This window comes from Eucyclogobius newberryi, unplaced genomic scaffold (assembly GCF_026437365.1).
Source record: "Eucyclogobius newberryi isolate DKJ021-1_F unplaced genomic scaffold, fEucNew1.0.hap1 SCAF_1, whole genome shotgun sequence".
NCBI classification, from domain to species: domain Eukaryota; kingdom Metazoa; phylum Chordata; class Actinopteri; order Gobiiformes; family Gobiidae; genus Eucyclogobius; species Eucyclogobius newberryi.
This window is the reverse complement of record NW_027315723.1, coordinates 24,355,645-24,378,120: the sequence shown is the minus strand read 5'-3', so window position 1 is coordinate 24,378,120 and position 22,476 is coordinate 24,355,645. Positions and strand designations below refer to the sequence as shown.

The 22,476-nt window shown below is 38.6% G+C and overlaps 1 protein-coding gene across 2 annotated transcripts in view; it reads right to left on the bottom strand.

Annotated features, from left to right (window-relative positions):
• Positions 1-22,476, bottom strand: part of adgrg6 (adhesion G protein-coupled receptor G6) — a 118,220-nt gene that overhangs the window by 20,430 nt on the left and 75,314 nt on the right. Inside the window, exons 11-30 of one of the 2 annotated variants that reach the window (XM_072440600.1) lie at positions 22,109-22,420; positions 20,578-20,646; positions 14,412-14,500; positions 14,190-14,242; positions 14,073-14,108; positions 13,851-13,996; positions 12,799-12,910; positions 11,964-12,052; positions 11,445-11,509; positions 11,217-11,353; positions 10,331-10,496; positions 8,540-8,686; positions 8,339-8,455; positions 5,646-5,700; positions 4,969-5,075; positions 3,484-3,611; positions 2,630-2,898; positions 1,783-1,885; positions 1,525-1,675; positions 726-858 (exon numbers count right to left, since the gene is read on the bottom strand). In XM_072440600.1, coding sequence (XP_072296701.1) covers positions 726-858; positions 1,525-1,675; positions 1,783-1,885; positions 2,630-2,898; positions 3,484-3,611; positions 4,969-5,075; positions 5,646-5,700; positions 8,339-8,455; positions 8,540-8,686; positions 10,331-10,496; positions 11,217-11,353; positions 11,445-11,509; positions 11,964-12,052; positions 12,799-12,910; positions 13,851-13,996; positions 14,073-14,108; positions 14,190-14,242; positions 14,412-14,500; positions 20,578-20,646; positions 22,109-22,420 — 2,484 coding nt within the window. The remainder of the gene's footprint in view (positions 1-725; positions 859-1,524; positions 1,676-1,782; positions 1,886-2,629; positions 2,899-3,483; positions 3,612-4,968; positions 5,076-5,645; positions 5,701-8,338; positions 8,456-8,539; positions 8,687-10,330; positions 10,497-11,216; positions 11,354-11,444; positions 11,510-11,963; positions 12,053-12,798; positions 12,911-13,850; positions 13,997-14,072; positions 14,109-14,189; positions 14,243-14,411; positions 14,501-20,577; positions 20,647-22,108; positions 22,421-22,476) is intronic. The other variant, XM_072440609.1, reaches the window with a different exon arrangement.

Sequence of the window (22,476 nt, the reverse complement as noted above, 5' to 3'; positions counted from 1 at the left end):
GGAAGAGTCAAGATTGAAGAATGTGTACGTTTTACTTTATAGATCCCTGTGGGCGGCGGTGGCGGGAGAAATACTCAAATTTGTCAAAATATTTCAGTTTTAAAGAGTGAAATGTGGTTATCTTAATGACGAAATGTCCTGATTTGTAGTCGACCATTTTCTCAAGGTTTCTACACTTTTTACATGTTTTTTTCTTTGCTCAAAACCAGGACTTGAACCTCAAAATCTTTAAGCAGGTCGTCACCATGAATGTGCCGATGTAGTGAAGAAAAACTACAGAAGCATCCACTGCAACATTTGTGGGGAATATCGTCTTTTCATCAGCTTTTATCTGGAGCTAGGTTCGTCAAGACTGCCTTAGCTGCAGGATTATGTCTTATTTTGCATTTCTAAGGTTTCAGAATGACGTAAAAGAGGACTAGAAGCGAGCTGTTGTGAGAGAAGAAGACGTAAGGAAACATCTTAGCACATTTACTGCAGATGTGCAGTGGCTTTCTGCACCAATGAGTCAAACAAGACATGCACCACGATGTTCCTGAAATATTCAATACATCACTCCCTTTGTGAAATGTAGTAGCTTATTATTTATGTGAGAAGTGATTTGTAGATGTCTCTTTCAGAAACTATCAGGACGCAGATGATTTACAAAGACCACCACAGGAGGGAAAAAGCAGAAGGCGGAGGAGGCAAACGCATTCATGACGTAATCCATAAATTAACGTTACCTTGCAGAGAATTGAAGATAGAGAAAAGATACATAAACGCTAAGCTGACTGGGCCCCAGGCAAAAAATGCAAATCCCCAGGTCATCCCCAGCAGAAAGGTGAGACTGACGACGCTGCGAAGGTTCCTCAGCACCTACGAAACACAAGCAAATACTGTAAATAACACATTAAAGTGCACGTTTTTCTAATGATAACTTTGTCTGGTGGGCTAGTACCTGCGGTAAATATTTATTATAGTTTTATTCACAATATACGTACAATTATGCACAAGGAACACTTTTTTTCTGCCGGTTTAAACATTAATTTAACAAAAGAATGGTGCTGTTATGTATGTTTAATTGTCAAATCATAACTATTGAGTAAATTAAAGGAGTTTTTTTAACATTATAGTTGCTAGATAACAGTTATTGAACTACCTCTACTTATGTCACACCTACTGCCCATGTCCATCCAGGAAGTTTCATTATGGATTGCACCAAAATTGTCAAACTAATTACCGTATTTTCCGGACTATAAGTAGCACCTTTTTTTACAGTTTTGACCAGGATGAAATTTTTACTTATATTTATACTTATATATTTATACTCCGGAGAGACTTATATGTGATATTATTTGTTATTTACACACTTGCAACAGCATTTCATACTCCAATGCAACTTATGTATGTTTTTGTCTTCTCTATTGTGCATTTTTTGGCTGGTGCGACTTATACTCCGGAAAATACGGTATGTTTTAGTGGGATTAGTAGGCTGACCTGCCGTATGCACTTAAATGAAACTGTAAAAAGTCTAAATTGTACCTCTTCTCGTAGCGTCCGGTTGCTTCTTTTACCATTCCGTCCACAGATCTGCAGCATCACCACGATAAACATGGCCACATTCAGGAGAAAAACGAGGCAGAAATATCCCACACAGGTGACATAGAACACCACCTGGTTCTTGATCCAGCAACTGAACAAAAGAATCACACAAAAACATGCATTTGAATGACAGGATGGGTTGAGATTTTGGATACAAACTAAAAGGGGGGGGGGGGGGGGGGGGGGGAAATGACGCACAACTCAGAGGATTTGTGTCCATGGGCCCCTCTGCCGTACTCCTGAAGCCCGTACAAGTTCTTGTCTATTGCAGCCACTATTCCCACTATCACTGCTGGAAAACCTGAGTGAAAAGGAACAATACAAATATAGTAGATAGTTAAAACTTTGGCTTCAATATCTGTCTATTCTTACACCAATTTTGGAATAATGGAAAAATGTTTGACTTTTGTTCAAATACAAATGTTGTTTGGGAGATTAAAAGAACTCAAATTAAAGGTGCTCAATGTGCTTTACGTAACTGGCCAGGCGTCGGCCACCTCCTTGTCTCCATGGAAATGCTAATGCCTGAAGTGTTCCACAGTATGCCATTTGACTCACAGCCACAGTACAGTCTTCTTTTATTTTCATTTTAGTTTTTATCGTTTTATTGCACTAAAATGATTGAAAACCTTTATTTCACTCACTGTGGGCAGAGTTCCATCCACACAAACCAACAAGCCGTAATATTCCATAGTATGGCATAAAATTATCCACACAGAATGTTCCTAGTTACGCTCTATTTCCATGGAATTATGCCGATGACTTTTCACCTCCAGAAAGTTACATACTGTGCTTTCAACTTGAACTTAAGGGTATTTTTCTTTCTCAAAATTCCTTGAAAAACCTACATTGTTCCTGTGACTTTAAGTGACGTTTAATGCCGTATATTGAAAAACTCCAGGCAAAAAGCAAAAACATCTCCATGAAAACAAGCCAGTTTCACCATTTAGCATAATTCGGTATTAATACTATCAAAATGGCACATTCTGTAACGTAGTCTTTTCTTTCAGTGATATAACAGCGATGGCGTTGCTTGGTCACTGACCCCATCCGACGAGGCAGAACTTGAGGATGTATTTGCGGATGTAGGTGTTGAAGACTTTGACCAGAGCGATGTACATGTGGATGGACTCCAGGCCCATCCAGGTAAACGACGTCAGCAGGAAGTAGTGAAGGAACACGGCCACCGAGACACACAGCCAATCAGAGCTCAGACTGGCCAGCCAGCTGTCCAATAGGAAGGTCAGGTTCAGGCAGAGGAGGGACGCGCTCAGGTTCATGAGGATTTTCGAGGGATAATCGCGACGCAGTTTCCTGAAGGAGACAAGAAGAAGATGCAGCGTTCGGAGAAGAAAAACAGTGACCGATGGCTTTGTGCTGTGAATAATAACTTTAATCACTATGTTTTAAGCTCCTTGGTATAAAAGCTCACATTAAACTGTTTGATATAATTCTAGTCAATAGTTACAAATAGCTACAGAGCTGTATTTCTTATTTATGGACCATATGTTGGCCCTCTGTGTCCTTAATGATAAAGATGAATAATAATAATTGCATTGTGTTTTTCATTAAATTCAAAGCTTAAAGAGGTGAGTAATAGTGTTAATAACAGCAGAACTAATATAGGTTGATGTCCTGATGTTTAAATAATAGTATAAGTTGTAAATAAAGTTGCAGCAAACAAGTAGCAGTAGTAGAATTCCAAAATGGTATCGTGAACGTGTCGTTTTATTGTAAACAAAAGAACTATTAACATGGACATAGGACAATTCAGCCATTAAAATTCTGCTTTGTAAAACCACTGTTCGGTTTCAGTTGCCCAAATGGTCCAGATGAAGCTATTGCTGCTCGCTCATCTATTTGTCTGCCCCTTATTAAACAATATGGTGAATAACTTACTCAAATGCGATGTAAGTCAAGAGCGTTACAGCTGAAAAAACAGCAGAAATCCCACATCCGATGTAGGTAATGAAGGTGAGGATCTTGGTGTTCTGTTCGTTTATGTGCGCGGAAGATCCATAAATGTCCTGAAGAGAAACAAGAGGGAAATAACACATAAATATGGCTCGTTCTTCAAAAGTGACTAATAAACAAATTATAACTCAGGTCAAGAACACCAGCCAAGATATGTTTGTTTTTTCTGTGATTGTGGGAATACTCCACGTGAGCACTTAAAACGAACGAGACCAATCAATTAACTTGACTAGTTTGTCAAATCTCGCACGGTATGTTAAGTCAGAGATAAGAGAATCTGAAAATGACTTCTTCAGTAATGCATTGTGGGTCTATGGAGCGCAAGCAATGGGCTTTCTTTTTCAAAAAAGTGAAAATGCACAACGAGGCTACATGACAAACACTATTTAAAACTATAAACGTGTTCATGAAGATGCATATAATAATTTTGAATATTTATATATGTCTTAAGAGCATGTGTTGAGTCAAGATTTATTTTCAGAAATAAAGACCAAAGACCAAAAACCTTAAAAAACTAGCTGCATTATCTATTAACTCCTCTACCACTCAGAATAGTGGTAAAACTCCAGAAATCAGACTTTTACAATACAAATCTACAGTATTTTTGATCATTAACCAACACATGATCGTAAAACACATCATCATTTCTTGCATGGTTTTCAGAGTGATGAAAACTTGAGACCAATCTATAGCAATTATCAATTCAATTATTATATGTTTCAAATACGCAGAAGTAAATTAAAAGAAAACCATGAATAGATAGAGCATTTGCCCACTAACGAGCTTCGTGGGGGGAAATTGATTCATTTTAGTAGAGACCGCAGCTCCCTCCTCCACTGTTCAACATTACAGCAAACAACTTTAGGAGTTTTACTGTGCCAAATACAGAGACAAAGAAATGGAGAAGAATAAAGTGGTCAAACGGCCAAAATATGTAGAGTTATGCAAGAATGCTTATGGAAAATGCAGAACAATACTTTTCTCAGGTAACGCCACATCAACGACCTCCACCAAGACTCGGCTGTGACTTGATTTGAATTTGTTTTAGCAAAATTTCCCAAGAAACATATTATTATTATTCCTATTGAATCAACTGAGAGGTTTCCCCAGGTAAGGCCACGCCCACCTAAGCAAAACCACGCCCCCCTCGCCCCCCTCATATAACATGCCAACAGTATCTACACCTGTCTTGCCCAAGGACACAATGACATCATGCATTGATGGTTGGGAATCGGAAGTTATACATCATATATTGTATCCACCGGCTAAGTTATGGCAGCCTCAAAAGTATCATTTAAACAGTGGTCAAATAAGGGATTTGAAAATGTATACAATTCACAGTTTGACAGACAAAGTGAAGCCGTTTCAGTCATAAATATTGAATTGGCCTGTAAATAATGTGTACTTTACCATGAGGATGCCAAAGTGAGTGAGGTGGTTGCACAGACAGACGGTTTTGTTCCTGCTGGATTCTTCTGAGACATGGCAACCCTCACTGTTCCAGCCTCCAGCGCCATCTGGTGGACACACACAGGAACAACGTAAACCTATTCAAGCTAAATCGGAATGAAATTATACTGGATAAATGTATAAAAGAGTAATATTCTTAAGGAACAGAACTATACAGAAACATAATGAGTACGTTGAATTTGGACTTTATCTTATCCAAAATTGAATGAATAGAAAAGAAGGTTTTGTCATTTCTGTCGTGATTTTAATGCATTTTCTTTCCTGTTGTGTAAAGCACGTTGAATTACTTTGTGTACAAATTGTGCTCTACAAATAAACTTGCCTTGGCTATCTTAAGATGGTTTATGTTGTAGTGGATCTTCGCTAATCTAACACTAACCTGCACAAACAATGGTTTAAAAACTTATTTTCATGTTTAGGACATTTTGTCATTTTAATGTAGTATTTGTGGAGGTGAATTCTTAAACATTACAAAAGGCGTTATCGGTTGCTACAGTCCTCACTTCACACAGGTCATGGAACAGCTCACAGAAAACAGGACTGTAATTATAATGAACGATCTGATGATCCCAGAGAGAGGTACAGTTTCTCTCACGGACTCAGAGATCTGGACTCACTTTTCATAGTGAAGTCCCAGAACATACAGACCGGGGGCTTGAGAAGGTCAAATGTCTGAAAACATAAAGACAAATGGACGACATCATTATTATTGATGCAGCTTTTATACAGATAAAAGAAACAAAATAACCTGCAAATGATTTGTACAAGACATAAACTTCAACAGCAGCCAAAAACATCTATTCCACAATATGTCTATTGTCACTATGATTTCTCAATATATTTAGATCAACATATTAGAAAATACTTTTTGTTGCAATATTATAATGATGTATAACATCTTGAACTATAAATTTATTGATTCACTATTTTATCATTTTTGAAAATATTGTTTCAACATTTTATTTCATGAGATTTAAGCCATGTCATACATGTGTTCTCTCATCATAAATGTGTTCTCTCATCATAAATGTGTTCTCTCATCATAAATGTGTTCTCTCATCATAAATGTGTTCTCTCATCATACATGTGTTCTCTCATCATACATGTGTTCTCTCATCATACATGTGTTCTCTCATCATAAATGTGTTCTCTCATCATACATGTGTTCTCTCATCATACATGTGTTCTCTCATCATACATGTGTTCTCTCATCATAAATGTGTTCTCTCATCATACATGTGTTCTCTCATCATAAATGTGTTCTCTCATCATAAATGTGTTCTCTCATCATACATGTGTTCTCTCATCATACATGTGTTCTCTCATCATACATGTGTTCTCTCATCATACATGTGTTCTCTCATCATACATGTGTTCTCTCATCATAAATGTGTTCTCTCATCATAAATGTGTTCTCTCATCATACATGTGTTCTCTCATCATACATGTGTTCTCTCATCATACATGTGTTCTCTCATCATAAATGTGTTCTCTCATCATACATGTGTTCTCTCATCATAAATGTGTTCTCTCATCATACATGTGTTCTCTCATCATACATGTGTTCTCTCATCATACATGTGTTCTCTCATCATACATGTGTTCTCTCATCATACATGTGTTCTCTCATCATACATGTGTTCTCTCATCATACATGTGTTCTCTCATCATACATGTGTTCTCTCATCATACATGTGTTCTCTCATCATACATGTGTTCTCTCATCATACATGTGTTCTCTCATCATAAATGTGTTCTCTCATCATACATGTGTTCTCTCATCATTACATTCTCAGAGCTGTATTTTGGTTGATTCATGTTTGAGATGAGTTCTCATAGATAATGAGTCAAAATGTCAAAGTGTTCAGATGAGTACAACTGAATATTTTTCTACAACTAATCTAACTTTTGTGTGTGTGTTTGTGTGTTTGTGTGTTTGTTTGTGTGTGTGTGTGGGTGTGTTTGTGTGTGTGTGTATGTGTGCTTGTTTGTGTGTGTGTGTGGGTGTGTTTGTGTGTGTGTGTATGTGTGTGTGTGTCTGTTTCTGTGTGTGTGTGTGTGTTTGTGTGTGTGTGTGTTTGTGTGTGTGTGTGTGTGTGTCTGTTTGTGTGTGTGTGTGTGTTTGTGTGTGTTTGTGTGTGTTTGTGTGTGTGTGTGTGTGTTTGTTTGTGTGTGTGTGTGTGTGTGTTTGTGTGTGTGTGTTTGTGTGTGTGTTTGTTTGTGTGTGTGTGTGTGTTTGTGTGTGTTTGTGTTTGTGTGTTTGTGTGTTTGTGTGTGTGTTTGTTTGTGTGTGTGTTTGTTTGTGTTTGTGTGTTTGTGTGTGTGTTTGTTTGTGTGTGTGTGTGTGTTTGTGTGTTTGTGTGTCTGTGTGTGTTTGTTTGTGTGTTTGTTTGTGTGTGTGTGTTTGTGTTTGTGTGTTTGTGTGTTTGTGTGTGTGTTTGTTTGTGTGTGTGTTTGTGTTTGTGTTTGTGTGTTTGTGTGTGTGTGTGTGTGTGTTTGTGTGTGTGTTTGTTTGTGTGTGTGTTTGTGTGTTTGTGTTTGTGTGTTTGTGTGTTTGTGTGTGTGTTTGTTTGTGTGTGTGTTTGTGTTTGTGTTTGTGTGTTTGTGTGTGTGTGTGTGTGTGTTTGTTTGTGTGTTTGTTTGTGTGTTTGTGTGTGTGTTTGTGTGTGTGTTTGTGTTTGTGTGTTTGTGTGTGTGTGTGTGTGTGTGTGTTTGTTTGCGTGTTTGTTTGTGTGTGTGTGTGTGTGTTTGTGTGTTTGTGTGTGTGTTTGTGTGTTTGTGTGTGTGTTTGTTTGTGTGTGTGTGTGTTTGTGTGTTTGTGTGTTTGTTTGTGTGTGTGTTTGTTTGTGTGTGTGTTTGTGTTTGTGTGTTTGTGTGTGTGTGTGTGTTTGTTTGTGTGTTTGTTTGTGTGTGTGTGTGTTTGTGTTTGTGTGTTTGTGTGTTTGTGTGTGTGTTTGTTTGTGTGTGTGTGTGTTTGTGTTTGTGTGTTTGTGTGTTTGTGTGTGTGTTTGTTTGTGTGTGTGTGTGTTTGTGTTTGTGTGTTTGTGTGTGTGTTTGTTTGTGTGTGTGTGTGTTTGTGTTTGTGTGTTTGTGTGTGTGTTTGTTTGTGTGTGTGTGTGTTTGTGTTTTTGTGTGTTTGTGTGTGTGTGTGTGTAACACTTGACGACACATTTACACATAATTTGCCAACTCTACTTCTACTTTTGTATAAATATTGTTTGAATGATATAAAGATTAGCATCGTATCATATCTGTTATATTTACACTGTAATTGTTACAGTTCTTAATATCCACTGATAAGAATAGTCACCTGTTCAGTGAGGTGTGCGATCTCGATCCTCACCGGGTCGTACAAGTTACTGATGGTGAAGTTCCCAACACTGCTCGCCACCACATAACTGTTCAGAGATAAACCGTCCTGCTCTTTCTAAATAGAAAAACAAACAAAAAACAAGATTACAACGATACAGAGTGAGATATTTTTGGTTTAGTCGAGAGGATTTGCTCTGACCTGGAAGAGGTTTGTGCTGGAGAAGAACATGAAGTTGATCCTGGACAGAGAGGCGCGTTCAGCTTCAGTCAGAGACACGTTGGTGAGAAGTGAAGCCGGGAGGATGACCTGAGCTAAAGGGTTCACGCGCTTGGACACAAAGTCGATCTGAGGAGAGAGCCACAGGGCGGCTGTTTATAATACTGTTTATATTACATGAACTGGACAGTATATATTAGGTTTGGCCATTTAAATGTACACTACAATACACTACATTTTACAAAGTCAGAACACTGAACTTTAATTTTTGTTATAGTCAAAAACATAAGTATTTAGATCTGAGGTCAGTTTATTATTGAGTGGTCGACCTTCACTGTGGAATTTTCAGCGTTCTGAAGACATAGTATTTTAAAGGGTTTATATTTATTATTTCTTCATATTAAGTTATCATTCCTTGACACATTTTTGCCATTAGTCTCTTTCACATAAGATAAGATAAGATATTCCTTTATTGTCCACACATGGGGAAACGTCATTGTTGCAACGCAGGTAGATACAGAGGAAAAGGACAGATCACTTATAGGAAGTTTAAAAAACACTCTTAATAGAAGAACTCTTATAAACAAAACTCTTATAGACAAAAACTCCTATAGACAAAACCTCTCATTTCTGAATAAGGAATGGAGGGGTAAAATAAAGATAAAATAAAAACAGCTAGCGTAAGACAAAATAATACTAATAATAATAATGGTAAAATAAACACTCTATTTACATCAGTTATATGGACATGAATGTGACATTATTGCTTGTGCGTACGACAGTAATTGCACATGAATATGACGGTATTGCACATGGTTAAGTCAGTATTGCACTTGAATATGACGGTATTGCACATGGTTCAGTCAGTATTGCACTTGAATATGACGGTATTGCACATGGTTCAGTCAGTATTGCACATGAATATGACGCTATTGCACATGGTTAAGTCAGTATTGCACATGAATATGACGCTATTGCACATGGTTAAGTCAGTATTGCACATGAATATGACGCTATTGCACATGGTTAAGTCAGTATTGCACATGAATATGACGCTATTGCACATGGTTAAGTCAGTATTGCACATGAATATGACGGTATTGCACATGGTTAAGTCAGTATTGCACATGGTTAAGTAAGTATTGCACATGAATATGACAGTATTGCACATGGTTAAGTCAGTATCGCACATGAATATGACGGTATTGCACATGGTTAAGTCAGTATTGCACATAAATATGACGGTATTGCACATGGTTAAGTCAGTATTGCACATGAATATGACGGTATTGCACATGGTTAAGTCAGTATTGCACATGAATATGACGGTATTGCACATGGTTAAGTCAGTATTGTACATGAATATGACGGTATTGCTCATGGTTCAGTCAGTATTGCACATGAATATGACGGTATTGCACATGGTTAAGTCAGTATTGCACATGAATATGACGCTATTGCACATGGTTAAGTCAGTATTGCACATGAATATGACGGTATTGCACATGGTTAATTCAGTATTGCACATGAATATGACGGTATTGCACATGGTTAAGTCAGTATTGCACATGAATATGACGGTATTGCACATGGTTAATTCAGTATTGCACATGAATATGACGGTATTGCACATGGTTAAGTCAGTATTGCACATGAATATGACGGTATTGCATATGGTTAAGTCAGTATTGCACATGAATACGACGGTATTGCACATGGTTAAGTCAGTATTGCAAGTGGTGCACGCAGCAGCAGTGGTGTGAGTGACTGTACCTGTGGCTGGGAGGAGTTGGGGCCGATGAAGGCGCTGAAGCTCGTCCCTTTAAACATGGTGGTGTTCACAGACGACACGCCCAGGGCCAAGTGTTTGGACGAGATGCTCACAGAGTCTCCTTCAAACTCAATCTTCTGCGCCAGCTTATCCACCGCCTTGAGAGCCCTGTGAGGCGGAAAAACAAAATGACAGTACAATTATGGTGATGCCGTTTCAATAAGCTGTTATTACTGTTATCATATCATTTTTTTTATGTGATTTATTTTGTAGAGCTACCCTTAAAGTGCTCGGCGTAACAGTTCTAGTGGAGCAGGAGTGTTTTCCTCCCGCAGAGCTACTTTTACGGAACAGAAATGGCAAAGAGCTACGGCCGCAAGAGATTTAGCCCACAACAGCAACGCCAAGAACTTAAAACATTTTTATTTCAACCTTTTTTTGAGCACGGCACATTTTCTGTCTATCATTTGGCTCACAAGCTTTCTCAGGACCCTTTAAAATGCCCAAATATTTGATCAAATTAGTAAATCATTGCACAAATTGGACACTTTTTCCCAAGCAAACTGGTTGAAAATCAAAGTTATTGGCGCACAAAGTTAGGCATCGAAAGTATACTGTACATTTACATCGATCCTAGGCATGTGGTTAATCAAATTTGAAGCGTAATATAATTCTTGAATCCTTTAGGGAGCTACACTTTAGTTTATTTATTTGTTTATTTCATTAATGGGACAGGGACAGTGCACAATATACATCAACTTATTGTACAAGTTTGTGGCGTTTCCACCTGCAGTTGCTTTTAGCCATGGAACTGTACTTATACGTGAGAACACATTCGCAGTACTCTTTCATTAGCGATATCTGAGCCTAGTAAAGATGATTGAATACTTCTCCGATGTAGCCGCCAGCGTGGCCTCGGACCCCTTCATCACGTTGGAGATGATGGTGACCACAGTGTGAGCCAGAGACGTGTTGATTTTGGCCACGTTCACCAGCTCCTTCACTTTGGTCACCACTTGGGACACCTACAACACAATTAAACACGTTACGGATTATCAATGAATGACAAACTTCATTTATATCATTTATATCAAAGAAAATGGTGCACTTTCTAACCTCTTCCTGGGACAGTTCATTGTTGGTGATTACGACAAGCTGGTCTGCCACTTTTGCAGCGTTTTCTGCACAAATAAATCAAAATGGCAACATATACATAACACTGAATACGTATGTACTTGTAATGACTTTACAGACGTAGAGAAAATATATCACGTGTTTGTGTTGTGATTATTGTGAGAAGAAACATTGCGATAAACCGTGTATTCAGGATTACTCCAAATGTTCTTTCTTTCTAAAACGTTATATACGTTAATACTGTTCTAATAGTATGTGAAACCAAACGTGTGAAGCAAAAGTAAAGTGACTGTAAGGAAACATACACATACACAGTACTTAATACATTTAGGTGTACTATTTAACATATATTGAAATGACCTAATTTTGCTTCTAAAACAGTCAAGATGATTAGTTTTTAGTACTTGCGATCCTTTTGTCACCTGAATAATAATAGATTAACCAAATAATCTTGTCATCCGTTTGAGTTGTAATTGTGTGTGATTGGCTGATGGTTGTTACCTGTAGACACTTGGATGTCCTGGATGATTGTGCAGTTACTTGTGTCTGGAGTCGACCAGTGAGACGTGAAGTTCTGAGGACTGATCAGACTGGAGCACAAAACAATCAAGTATAATATTATTTTATGTTCATAGTCAGCAATGTTATCGATACACACATGTACATACATGTACATATTACATAAATTATCACTTTGTATTGGGGGTTTTGGGTATTTGTAGTATTTGTATCTATATATATGTTTATATTTGTTCTTGGCTTTGGTCTATGAAAGAGAAATGGCTGAAAGGTCATTTTGTAAAATAGATTTTTTCAAACCAATAACCCAAACTGACTGAACAACAATGTTTTTACTGAACTGGAGACACTTGGAAACAACACAATTGTCCACTCAAAATGAATTGTTATTTAATTTAATAAACTTGGATCCATACATTTATCTGGGACATTGTAACGTCAAAGGCTGTTCTCCCATAAAGACATAAAGATCAGCCCTTAAAGTACACTCACCGACCTATACAATCTTCTACTTTGACAGATTGTACAGAAGGGTTTTTAAAATCTACTTCAAAGACTGATTTATTGAAGTTTAAACTCCAAAAATAAGGGACTGCTGAGGGAAAAGCCATCTAGCTATATCTCTGTTAAGAGCTTGTCTCTGCATATTGTCCCTTCAAATAAAGACTGAACCAAAATAAACTAAACATAGAAATTCATAATCATAATTCATGTCATCATTTAAAAAAAAAAAGGATTCAAATAGTTTTTCCTATTCCCCATTCCTATTGAGTTTCATTATGTGTTTTGTATATTTATGTATCTTTATATTTCTTACCAAGTCCTGGAGGCACTGCTGCCTTTGTTAGGGAAACAGGGCAGAGTGTGGCTCACTGTGGGTCGAGAGTCGGGCCAGCGATAGTGCACAGACGCCTCCTCTGGGCAGTTCACTGAGGACACGCACGCAGCACACACACACACACACACACACACACACACACACAAACACACACACAAACAAGAAGGTGGAGATAGATAAGAGCAATGGAAAGCGCATTTGCGAATGTTATAAAAAACGGGAACCTTAAACTGAGATAGATACATGATTTTGGAGCTCTGCAATCAAGATGTTCCACTACTTTGACTGCTTTTAAATCTGGGGCTAAAACACTATTGTTCACCTCAGCATTTATATGAAATTCACTACTACTATTTATTGTATTTATCTTTTTTATTACCGTGCATAATTTGTTGTATTGTCATTTATATTTGTCTTTAGTAAAGCACTTATTTGCCTTGCTTTTCATGTTAAAGAGATTTGAAACTCCAAACATGATGAAAACCAGTCTGTTCTTGAATGTGAAGCTCAAATACAGGAATGAAAGAATGAACAGCTTAAAACAGGTATTGATTAAGTCAATCATTGAAATTAGCGCTCATGGCTTTATTTTAGAAAAGTGCACTGTACCCTCCAGACACCCAAATTATTTATTTTCTGATATTTTACTAAAAATTATCTTGAAAAAAACTTCTTGTGACAGAACCTGTTTCCATAGAGATAAGTTTATTGCCACACCGCTGAGCATTAATTAAGCCAGTGGTGGAAATACTCAGCTTTTTTACATAAAACTCTATTGAAGTACTTTTCTTCTTCTTTCCACCACTGACAATGGGACATTTTCTTATCTTCTGTGACCATTCTGTTTCTCTACTATCAACCAATGACTAACTTTCTTTGGGTAAAATCACCAGTTTTGAGAAGTTCTGCGGAGGAAACTGCTATTGTACTTTACATATGCTCCAGAAAAGTGATGCAGTTTGAAGTTTGATTGAACTACACAAACAGTAATAAACTGTATTATATTCTCCCAGTGAGTAACATTTGATCACCTATGAGTGTCACACTGATGGATCCAGTCTGAATGTGGAGGCCGGACCCCAGCTGAACCTCGTGGCTGGACAGGCGAGTTTTAGCGACTTCTCCCAGACTCTCGTTTGTGGTGAAGTAGTGAACCAGCAACGCCTGACAATGGTAACTGCACATGAACACAGAGGACCATCAACACAGCTGATCGCTAAAAGAACAGAAGAATACAGATATGTCTATTTTACCTCATGACGCCGTTGTTAGGTGAACCAGACTGCACACTGAGAGAAAGAATATAATGATTTACTATGATACAATCACAATATTTGAGCTTGAATAATCATCGCAGGTGGTTATTTTACCTGATGAAGTCAACAAAGACGGAGTGGGTCCAGTTCTGAAAAGTCTGATTTAACTGCAAAATAGATCGATAGATATTGATTCAGGTGGATAAATGAGGCTTGGAATTATAAATATTGAATCTGTTGAGAATTCAAATGTGGTACGGTTCGATTGTGAACATGTGTGTCCTGTTCATTAACACTGCAAAACAAATAATGAAGTAAGTTAAATGAAATACTTACCCAGATGACCACAGCCTCCTCGACATCGGCCTGGGACATAGTCAGAGTGCTGTCCTCCACCACAAAGGCCACTCGGTAAAACAAACTGTCTGTGAACCCAAAACATTAACGGTGAATGGTCTGGATGTGATCAAACTGAAGGTTTCTGGTGTGGCACAGAGCAGGAGCTGACATCCCATTGTCAGCATAATCAGATACAATTATTACTTTGAAACCTATTCATGTGTGCTTGGTTCAAATTAAAGCAGGCAGGGGAAACTGTAAATATTTGACATCAGTTATAATTTAATGTGCCTGTAAGTTTAGTTTTTTCTCTTCTTTTTTGCTCCTGCTATGTGCCACTGTGCCCACTAGATGTCACTACAGGGTCACTACAGTTCATTCACTGGTCCATCCAATTTGGTAGAAGATGCAACTATAGAATGGAAACTCATTGGAAAAAACAGAGGCACTTCTACCAAAATGTCAAATGGACAGAGCGGAATGAAACAATAGATGAAAAGTTGTAGCAGCGATATGTTCTAGAAAGACAGGGCAAGTGCTACGAAGTCAAACTACAAGTGACGGAGAATTCTGACTAAGAGACCCAAACCATCAATCATGACTTGTGCAGCATAAGAATATTCATTGCTAACATGACTTTGGAGCGCTCTAAACACCCATACACCTTAAAAATCAAACTGTGTATTCAATCTTAAAGTATTTGGTGTGATCAATAAATAAATTAAAAAGCTATATACAAATTTAACAAAACTATTTGTCAAAATAAAGTCATAACACACAACAGTGTATTCTGTAATAGAATACTGTATATTGTTTACATTATTCACTCCTACATTAAACTGTAATAACAGATTAATAGCAAGTTCTCATGCTATGAAACTTTAAAGGTGCACTATGTAACCTTCTTGTCTCCATGGAGATGTATTGCTTATATGTACACAGTGCATTAATCTATCTCCATGGAGACAAGCAAGTAAAACCAGGCCAAGTTCCAGGTTAAATCCGGGAGAGACATCTCCACTTTCAATACAAAGCAGTACCATCTCCACGGAGACAAGCGGGTGATGTACCCGTACCAGAAAGCTTATAGTGCACCTTTAAAGGAAATATTTTGGGGGATTAATAGTAACATCAAGTATGGTAAATGTTTGTATACATGTAACTTTCCTAATGAAGACTTCAAGACTGAATACACGATACAATACTACTTTGATTTGTACTAGTTGAGTTTCTACTTCTACTTTGGGGTTACTTCATCACATACTGTTTCCAGATGTCAGTCCACACACACAGGTAAAATGATGGTTACAATGGCAAGGCATTTTCGACTTCCTTGTAACCTTGAAAGGATTCAAAGTGGCAATTTTGCTTCCACCAATGCTAACTGTTGGACGTTTTGTGGTCGTAAAACGTTGAGATATTGCACCAGCTTTCTCTTCAATGCTGTCTGCGTCTTCTGAAATTGCCGTTTTGTCAACTCTTGCAACTGCCTTAGAAATATTTCCAACATTTGCTGATTGGTCTGGGTCTATTTTGCCTTCCATCAACATCCCAATCATTTCAGACACCTTTTTAGCGTCGGTTGCATTGTGTGTCAAAATAGCAATGGTCCCATTTGGTTTATCTGTTTGGCTGGGTGGGGGGTCCTCTATCTCAGGCCTCTCTTGATCTGGGCCATTGATATTTGAACCAGCGTGCGGTATGGAGGTTGCACTAAAAGGGGGCACATGTAGGCCATAAACTAGCGGGAGGTCATGGTGAACAGGACTTGATTTAGCAAAAGTAGGTCTCGGCGAAAAAGTAGAAGTCTTTTCAGTATTCAAAGCATGGTCCATTTGCAGTTTGTCTGCCTCGTGACTTGCAATTTCCTCTAAAGAAGATTCTTGCTCTGAGCTTTCCAACATGTGGATTTTCGGTGCAATGTCGGCTATGTCAAAAACAGCAGAGATTTGCTTCTTTGTTGTGATTCTAACAGTTGGAACGAGCCTTAACGGATTTAAATCTTCCCTATCCTCACCTGAATCCAAGTGACTTAATGTGGACTCTGAGTTTTCCATTTTGTCGCCATGGACTCTAAAAGCTTGCTCGTCAAAATTCAAATGGCTACTTGACAAATTTTGCTCCCTCAAATGCTTAGTATCATTGCGGTTTGGCAAACTGGAGAAGGGCTGGATAAGTGCTAATGTGGGTTGCAGGAATTCAGAAGATTTTGTAGTGGGTGACATGAAAAAGCTAGACATACTTGAACTAGATTGAATCGTAAGAAGTGCTTGAGTATAGGAAAGGGCTATTGGTGCTTTGGGAGTAGAGGGAAAAGAAGAAGCAATGGAATCAATATGTGAAGGGGAAGCTCTATAAATGTCATGTGTCGGTGTTAAAAAGTTAGGTACATTTGGCGTTAGCGCGTGTTCTTGGTTTCTCGCATTGAGATGAGTAAAAGTTGGCGCAAGATGTAACGTACGGTTCAAAATAGGTGCGTAAAACGGTGCTAAGGAAGTTACGGAGCTGATTTGTGTTGTACTGTCCATTGAAGGGTTTAACAAATGCAACGTCTGAGTGGCTAGAGAAGGAGATAATTGCGAACCATGAGGTAATCTCCATGAATCTCTATCAAGAAACAAATGATTCTGAATATTGGTTAACAGGTCTAAATTAGCCATAGGATTGGGTGAAGCAGGATGTGTTACTTTTCCAATTTCAGACTTCCCTGCCAGTGTAGAAGTGCGTCCTGTCAACGCAGTGTGTGAAGGAGTGAGTGACAAGCTCTCAAAATGTGAGCGCTCACTTGACTCCCAGTTTCTTGGCAGAGGAGTCGTGGCGAGCTTGTCAAAATAATGGGGTATCTCATTTACGGGAGGAAATGCGCCGCTTGGATGTGGCACAGTAGGATCGCGCACGACTGACAAAGAGTTGAAGGAGGGTTGTAAATTATTTAGTAAAGGAGATTGTGGTCCTGAAGTAGAGAGGAAATGTTGACTTTGAACAAGAGGAGGAGGTGTGATATAGTCAAGGAAAGCAGTGTCTTCTTTAACTATTGGTCCTGAATTAGAATAATCTGTTTGCGAACCATCACGCTGTGGAAAATAAGAGGCTGCTTTTTGAAAAGTGCTGGTGACTGGCAAGCCGGATCTACTCGGCATTGTCAGTGAAGATGGGCTATGAAGCTTTGACAGCAAATGCACTGATGGTAACAAAGGCATCTGGGAGGGCAAGAGTTCTCTATCAGATAAGGCAATGCGCGCAAAATCAATATCGGAGAGACGAGATGTAACAAGCGCTCGGGGGAATGGGGAAAGGTGGATAAGTGTTGGAGTGACGGTGTGTGCGAGCAGACCAAGCAAGGAAAGCATTAATGTTGCATTGGGACTATCTCGAAAAGGAAATGTTGAAGATTGTATAGACTCAAGGGGTTTGGAGGGTGTGCGCATGGATGGATTTGCAAACACTCCAGGAGATGCAGGTGTAGCAACAGATGGTTCTGAGTCCAGACGTATATGCTCTGGGAATGGGATTATGCTATGGACGTGGGAGCTGGAGTGGAGCAATGGATGCAAAATGTCTTGTACATTCAAGCTAACATAGTCTGTACTGGTGGAAGTAGCGAACTTTGCAGGTAATGTTGGGGTAGGGTTTATCAAAGAGACTGCATCTTCGATTTTGTCTTGAATAGTCACTGTGTCCATATTTTGACTTGCATTTTGTTTCAGCAGTAATGTCTGTGCAGCAATAGATGGCCGTTCAATGCTAGGTGGCTGTTCCAATGAATAGTCAAAATCATAAAAGCTAAACAAATCACTAACCTCTCCGAAATCATACAAAAAGGGTCCACTGCCTGATGCGTATTCAATTATCGGGGCCTCTATGGGGTCAGTCCAATTACCGCTAGCCGCTGAGAGGTTAACCTGACTAATTATGCTAACGGGTGACCATCTTTGTTTGTTCTTTCTATTTGTGAGAGATGAAGAGGATGATAGTAATGACGAAAGCAAAATGGGAGCGGTTTCCTCTTGTTTTGGAGAAAAATGCAAAGCTTTGGTACTTGTTGGGCTAATTTTACGAGCAGTAGAAGTATTTTCTCGATCATTCTTACTTGTAACGCTGTACATTTTGTACGTTTGGGCAGTATTTTTCGGGGATGTTGAAGAAGTTTCAGGGTTATTAGTAGTTTTAGAAATGATAGAAAATGTCATATTTGTTGCATTGCTAAGCACCCTGGTATTTTGTGGCGCTTTAGTTGTATACTGTCCAGCATTTTTGGTAACAGCGATAGCAGTAGTAACTCTAGTTTTTAACCGATCCAGTCTAGAATTTTGCGTTATTGTATGCAAAATCCAAGAAGTTGTGAAGGTAGGTTTTGGACTTGTAACATTTTGGTTTTGGTCCTTACTTTTAGTTGTTTTTGGAGAACCCCTATCCATTAGCTTCCCTGAGGTTGTAGAAGGATTTCCATTTGCCAGATGGTGCGGCGACTGCTTTGTGAACTGGCTACTGGGAGCTCTAGTCGTAAATCTTCTCAGGATGGTTGTAAACCTTCCTGTATAGTATTTGGGTTTAGGGGTTGTTGTAAATTCACCCGGAGATTTTGTGACGTGCACTGTTAGCGGCATAGGTGACGTTCTGAATATTGGCCGTCTTGATCCGGTTGGTCGTTTTCTTCCTTGCGATATTAGTGGAGTGGAGATGAACCCAAGCGAGGTTTTGGAGCTTCGATGTCTCTGAGGCCGGAAAGCTCGATGTGTTGTCCCGGCAGGAGGCCTCGCAGTCGGGGGTAACAATCTGGAGTGATGGTGTGGGCTTACAAGACTTCGGACAAATCTTCTTTGCAAAGGTCTTCCAATAAGTGCTTCAGAGATTGTAGCATCCACTTTCATTTTCAAAGATCCTGGATTAAAATAGGAGATTTTGCGTGAGGATGTTGTAGTCTTGACTGTCACCAAAATGGAGAAGGGACATATCCAGTGTGGTCAAGAAAATGGGATGACAACCAAGAACCAAGATCAAAATCAATAACACAATTTTTTTCATTTCACACATTAATAGTACACAGCGTAGATATGTGGAAATGACTGAATTCTTTATAGAGTCTAATGTGTAATTATTTCACAAAAATCAATACTTGCATTTCAAATAACAAAAACATTTTAAAAACTGTGATTTGTAAATTGCATATTGCCAGAATGACAATCAATTTTAAATCTTTCTGAGTTCTGCTTGCAACAAAGAGATTAGTATTAGTCTTGGTCTATTGACTGGATTATATAACCAAAGAAAATACACCAACTCCCCAATGAGAAAATGAAAAGAAGAATCCGACTCATGAACCAGAGCTGAAAACATTGAAAAAAGAAGATAAGAAGAACCTTTGTAAACCTTGAAATATAATTGGACCAAAATTGCATCCAAACTATTGCAGTGCCTTACCCCAGGAAGTAGCAGAAATAGCATCTATGTTAGTTGCAGGTGGGTTAGTGGTGGGGATTGTTCCTAGAAAATATATAGAGTGAAAAATACAAGCCAAAGATTGATGGAGTGATAAAAGCTGGGAAATAAGCTATTGTGGCATGCAAGACATTTAATCTATATTCTGTTAAGTCTGTTTAGTTGAAGCAATGTACTTTTATGAAATAGTTTAATCATAATGAAGGATATCTAAATATCTAATCAATCAATGTTCCACCAACATAAAGATTCATGACGTGTGCAGTTAAATGTGAATTGTACACATTTTTGGTGGCTGCTTGTCTCCATGGAGACGTTATTGCATTGCAGGATCCTTCCATAATATAAACATGTCTATCAAGCCTTTCTTTGATTACAGGTGTTTTTTTTCTCTCTTCCTATGGGGTCGCCTCTCCACTGATTTGACTTGTAACTAGAGGCGTCACCTGCTTATCTCCTTGACGATAGATACGTTTAAAGACATACCATGGCACATTCCAGACAGGGCAATAACAGCTTCATGGAGACAAGCAGATGGCAGACCCTCCACCAGAACAAAATATGCAGTATAAAAGTTAACAATACAAGTCAACCCGTATTCTAAGCAATAGACTTATTTGGACCTATTGGACCTGTCTTTCAAATGGCAGATATAATGACTTCAGACATTTAAGTGCAATTAACTGCAATGCAAACGCAACATGACTTTGCAGCTCATGCTTACCAAGCGAGGCTGGGTTAGTGGGTGGATGGTTAGTGACTGTTGTCCATGAGATGCTGGTGAACTGTTGTGCTAAAAAGGGTAAACAGCAATGATGGAGTTAGTTCAAACACTAAAGCAATACACAGAATAAACAAACCGAGCAGGTCAATAACAAGTTACTTTTTGATGAGTATTCCACATCTTAGTAAATGGAAAATCAAAATAGAGATGACAATATTGGCATCCTCCCCAAAAAGAGAGCGTTATTTAGAGGTGATGGTGCGCCTCAAATGTGATACAAGCACTTTTGCCCTTAGTTTGTATATCAAGACGGTGCTCTGCACATCAGGTTCTGTGCCAGGTGCGTAGGATAAGGGCGTATGTGACGCTGAACTGTAAAGGGAAAGAAATCGCGCACACTGTCAAACTTGCAAAATAAAAGTTTAATGGTGAAGAGGCAACGTTTCGGCGTCTAGGCCTTCGTCAGTCAGCATTTTGCCTGACGAAGGCCTAGACGCCAAAACGTTGCCTCTTCTTTTATTTATTTAACTTTTATTTTGCAAGTTTGAGAGTGTGCGCGATTTCTTTCCCTTTACAGTCCTTAGTTTGTATAAAATGTGTTTTGTGTGAATCTAAATGGATTGGCACAGCAAAGTATTGTCAAATGGTTCATAGCTGCACCGATACATGCCACATGTCAATAAGCCCTTTTGGAGATGATCACACTACACCTGACGCTTCTGTATTCAAGGTTACACAATTTGAATATCTCGAGCGTGGCACATTCGTATTCATATAGTCCGTTACATGCACAGGCTCTCGTCTGAACGACAAGAAGTGAATAAACAATGAGAAAATAAACCAGGATTAAATCAAGATTTATGAGAACATTGCCTGTTGATTTTGATTAGAATGCACACCAAATGATGGAAGCTTAGTCCTAATCTGCTCTTTATAATTACAATGCACTTTATACCTATACCTTTAATACATTTAAAACCATACAAGGAGGCAGTGACCCATGAAACATTACATAAGGGTCCTCAAGTCGAAATTAATACTCATATCTTAAATGCTCTGTTTTTGATTGCTGTGGCGAATCTGATTTAGTTGGTGTCTTTGTACGTTGATTTAGGTCCTTTTAATGTAATCTCAATGATTGTGGATAGTTGACAATAGTAATTTATTCATATTGATGTCCTATCTCTTTTTGAGCCCAAGAGTTGTATTTTGAAGTATCTTATGTCTTGGTTGTGACAGAGCTTATAGATCTGTGCAGTCTTTAGAAGCAGAAACTGTGCACAGGGTGTTGAATTTATGTAATTGTTTGTAATGTTTTGAACGACTGGAATTATGTGACTTGCAGCAGAAGTGGCACTTGGGCCCGAGATAAAGTTCCTCTCTAGGATAATAACTTTTAACTACCCTTACTTTAAAGGAGACAAATATGCAAAAGTCACTTTAATTAGCTTTAAACCTTGTTACAACAGTCTTTCTTAAAGTAAGATTTTGATTGATTCATGCCAGCTGTAAACAGGCCGTGTTGTCTTACCATTTGTTGTGCTGTTGACTGCAGTAGCATTAGCAGGCGAAGCGGTAGGATTGACCGTTGCATTGACCGTAGCATTGACCGTAGCATTGACCGTAGCATTGACTGTAGCATTTGCTGTGGCACTGATGGCAGTGTTGTCAGCATTAACCACAGCAGTTGTGGTAACATTGATGCTAACAGTCATGGTAGTGTTGCTGCTAGTAGTAATGGAGGGTTGGATGCTAGCAGTGCTGTTAGCGTGGTTGCTTAGAGTAACATTAGCATCAGTCGCAGCAGGCAGGTGGGTGGTGTTCATGGGAGTGGTTGGCAAAGCTGGTTAGCAAAAGAAGTTAGCAAATGAAATTTAAATACAAATGCAGTGTCAAAAA